General features: G+C 50.8%; 1 protein-coding gene across 1 annotated transcript in view; it reads left to right on the top strand.

Moving 5' to 3' along the window:
• LOC119594501 (tetraspanin-9-like) overlaps nucleotides 1-1,002 on the top strand; it is a 64,240-nt gene that overhangs the window by 1,897 nt on the left and 61,341 nt on the right. Inside the window, exon 2 of the mRNA XM_037943531.1 lies at nucleotides 421-994. Coding sequence (XP_037799459.1) covers nucleotides 729-994 — 266 coding nt within the window. The 5' untranslated portion in view covers nucleotides 421-728. The remainder of the gene's footprint in view (nucleotides 1-420; nucleotides 995-1,002) is intronic.

Raw genomic sequence — 1,002 nt, 5'->3', positions numbered from 1 at the left:
CTCTCCTCCTCTCCTCCCAGACCGTTGACCTCCGCGTGCAAGAAGCAGTCGTTCGTGACTCGTCCGTTGCGAGCGGGGAACTTGAATCCGCGAGAGTACACGAACGCTCAGGTCGAGTCCAGGGGGGTTTTGTTAAGTGAACCTGGCGTCTTATCTTTATTTTCGCGGGAGTTATTTGGCGAGCGTTTGTTTGTATTGAGTTGTTTAGCCAGGCGTTTTGTTTGTGTTTATTTTGTGGGAGTTATCGGTAAACTTTAGGAGCGCAGGTCGGGAAAGAAAGAGTTTCGATGCACTGGATAGGTTTTGGAATCTCTGTCATTCTGTTGTTGCATTTCGTCTGATGCCTCTGCTTTTGTTTCTAGTCTTTCGTTTTATTCTTATTTTTGACTCCTATTCTGTGTTATTTTTCGTTTGTCTCAGTGTCTTTGCGTCATTGTTCTTCCTATGAACAAATTAAAAGACAAGAAAGTCCTTTATAAAAGAGTATACAGTTTACGCTTATACACGTACTCTTCCTCTGTCATTTTTCCCAATTGGAACACAAGCATACGAAGGAAGTAAATTCAGATTTAAAGTCAATTAAGAATAGATACAAAAAACGAGACAACGCCCCCCAAAAAAACAACAGCAACGGCAATCAAACTCCCGAACTTCGACCAAGCAGAGGCGGCGCAAGCACCTCCCGACGGCGATCCTCTGGCCGAGACCGAGGGATCGAGGCGTCCACGATGTCAGCGCGGCGAGAGCTGCACAAGTCCTTCAGCACGGACAAGGTGCAGAAGGCGCTGTCCATGTTCTGGGTGGCCAAGCCCTCGGGCGTGACCACGAGCACCACCTATGACGTCAGCAGGCGGATGGGCGGCGCGGGCGGCCCTCCCTGCTGCCAGCAGGGCGCCCACCACGATTCCCTGGAGGAGGGCGTGAGGAGGCCCTTCGCGGACCAGAGGGAAATCGACGACACGCCCTCCATCTTCGAGTTCGACTTCGCGGACATGTGAGTTC

The sequence above is a fragment of the Penaeus monodon genome, chromosome 34 (assembly GCF_015228065.2).
Source record: "Penaeus monodon isolate SGIC_2016 chromosome 34, NSTDA_Pmon_1, whole genome shotgun sequence".
Classification (NCBI taxonomy): Eukaryota; Metazoa; Arthropoda; class Malacostraca; order Decapoda; family Penaeidae; genus Penaeus; species Penaeus monodon.
Note: the sequence above shows the minus strand (reverse complement) of the source record. Positions and strands in the feature narration are given on the sequence as shown.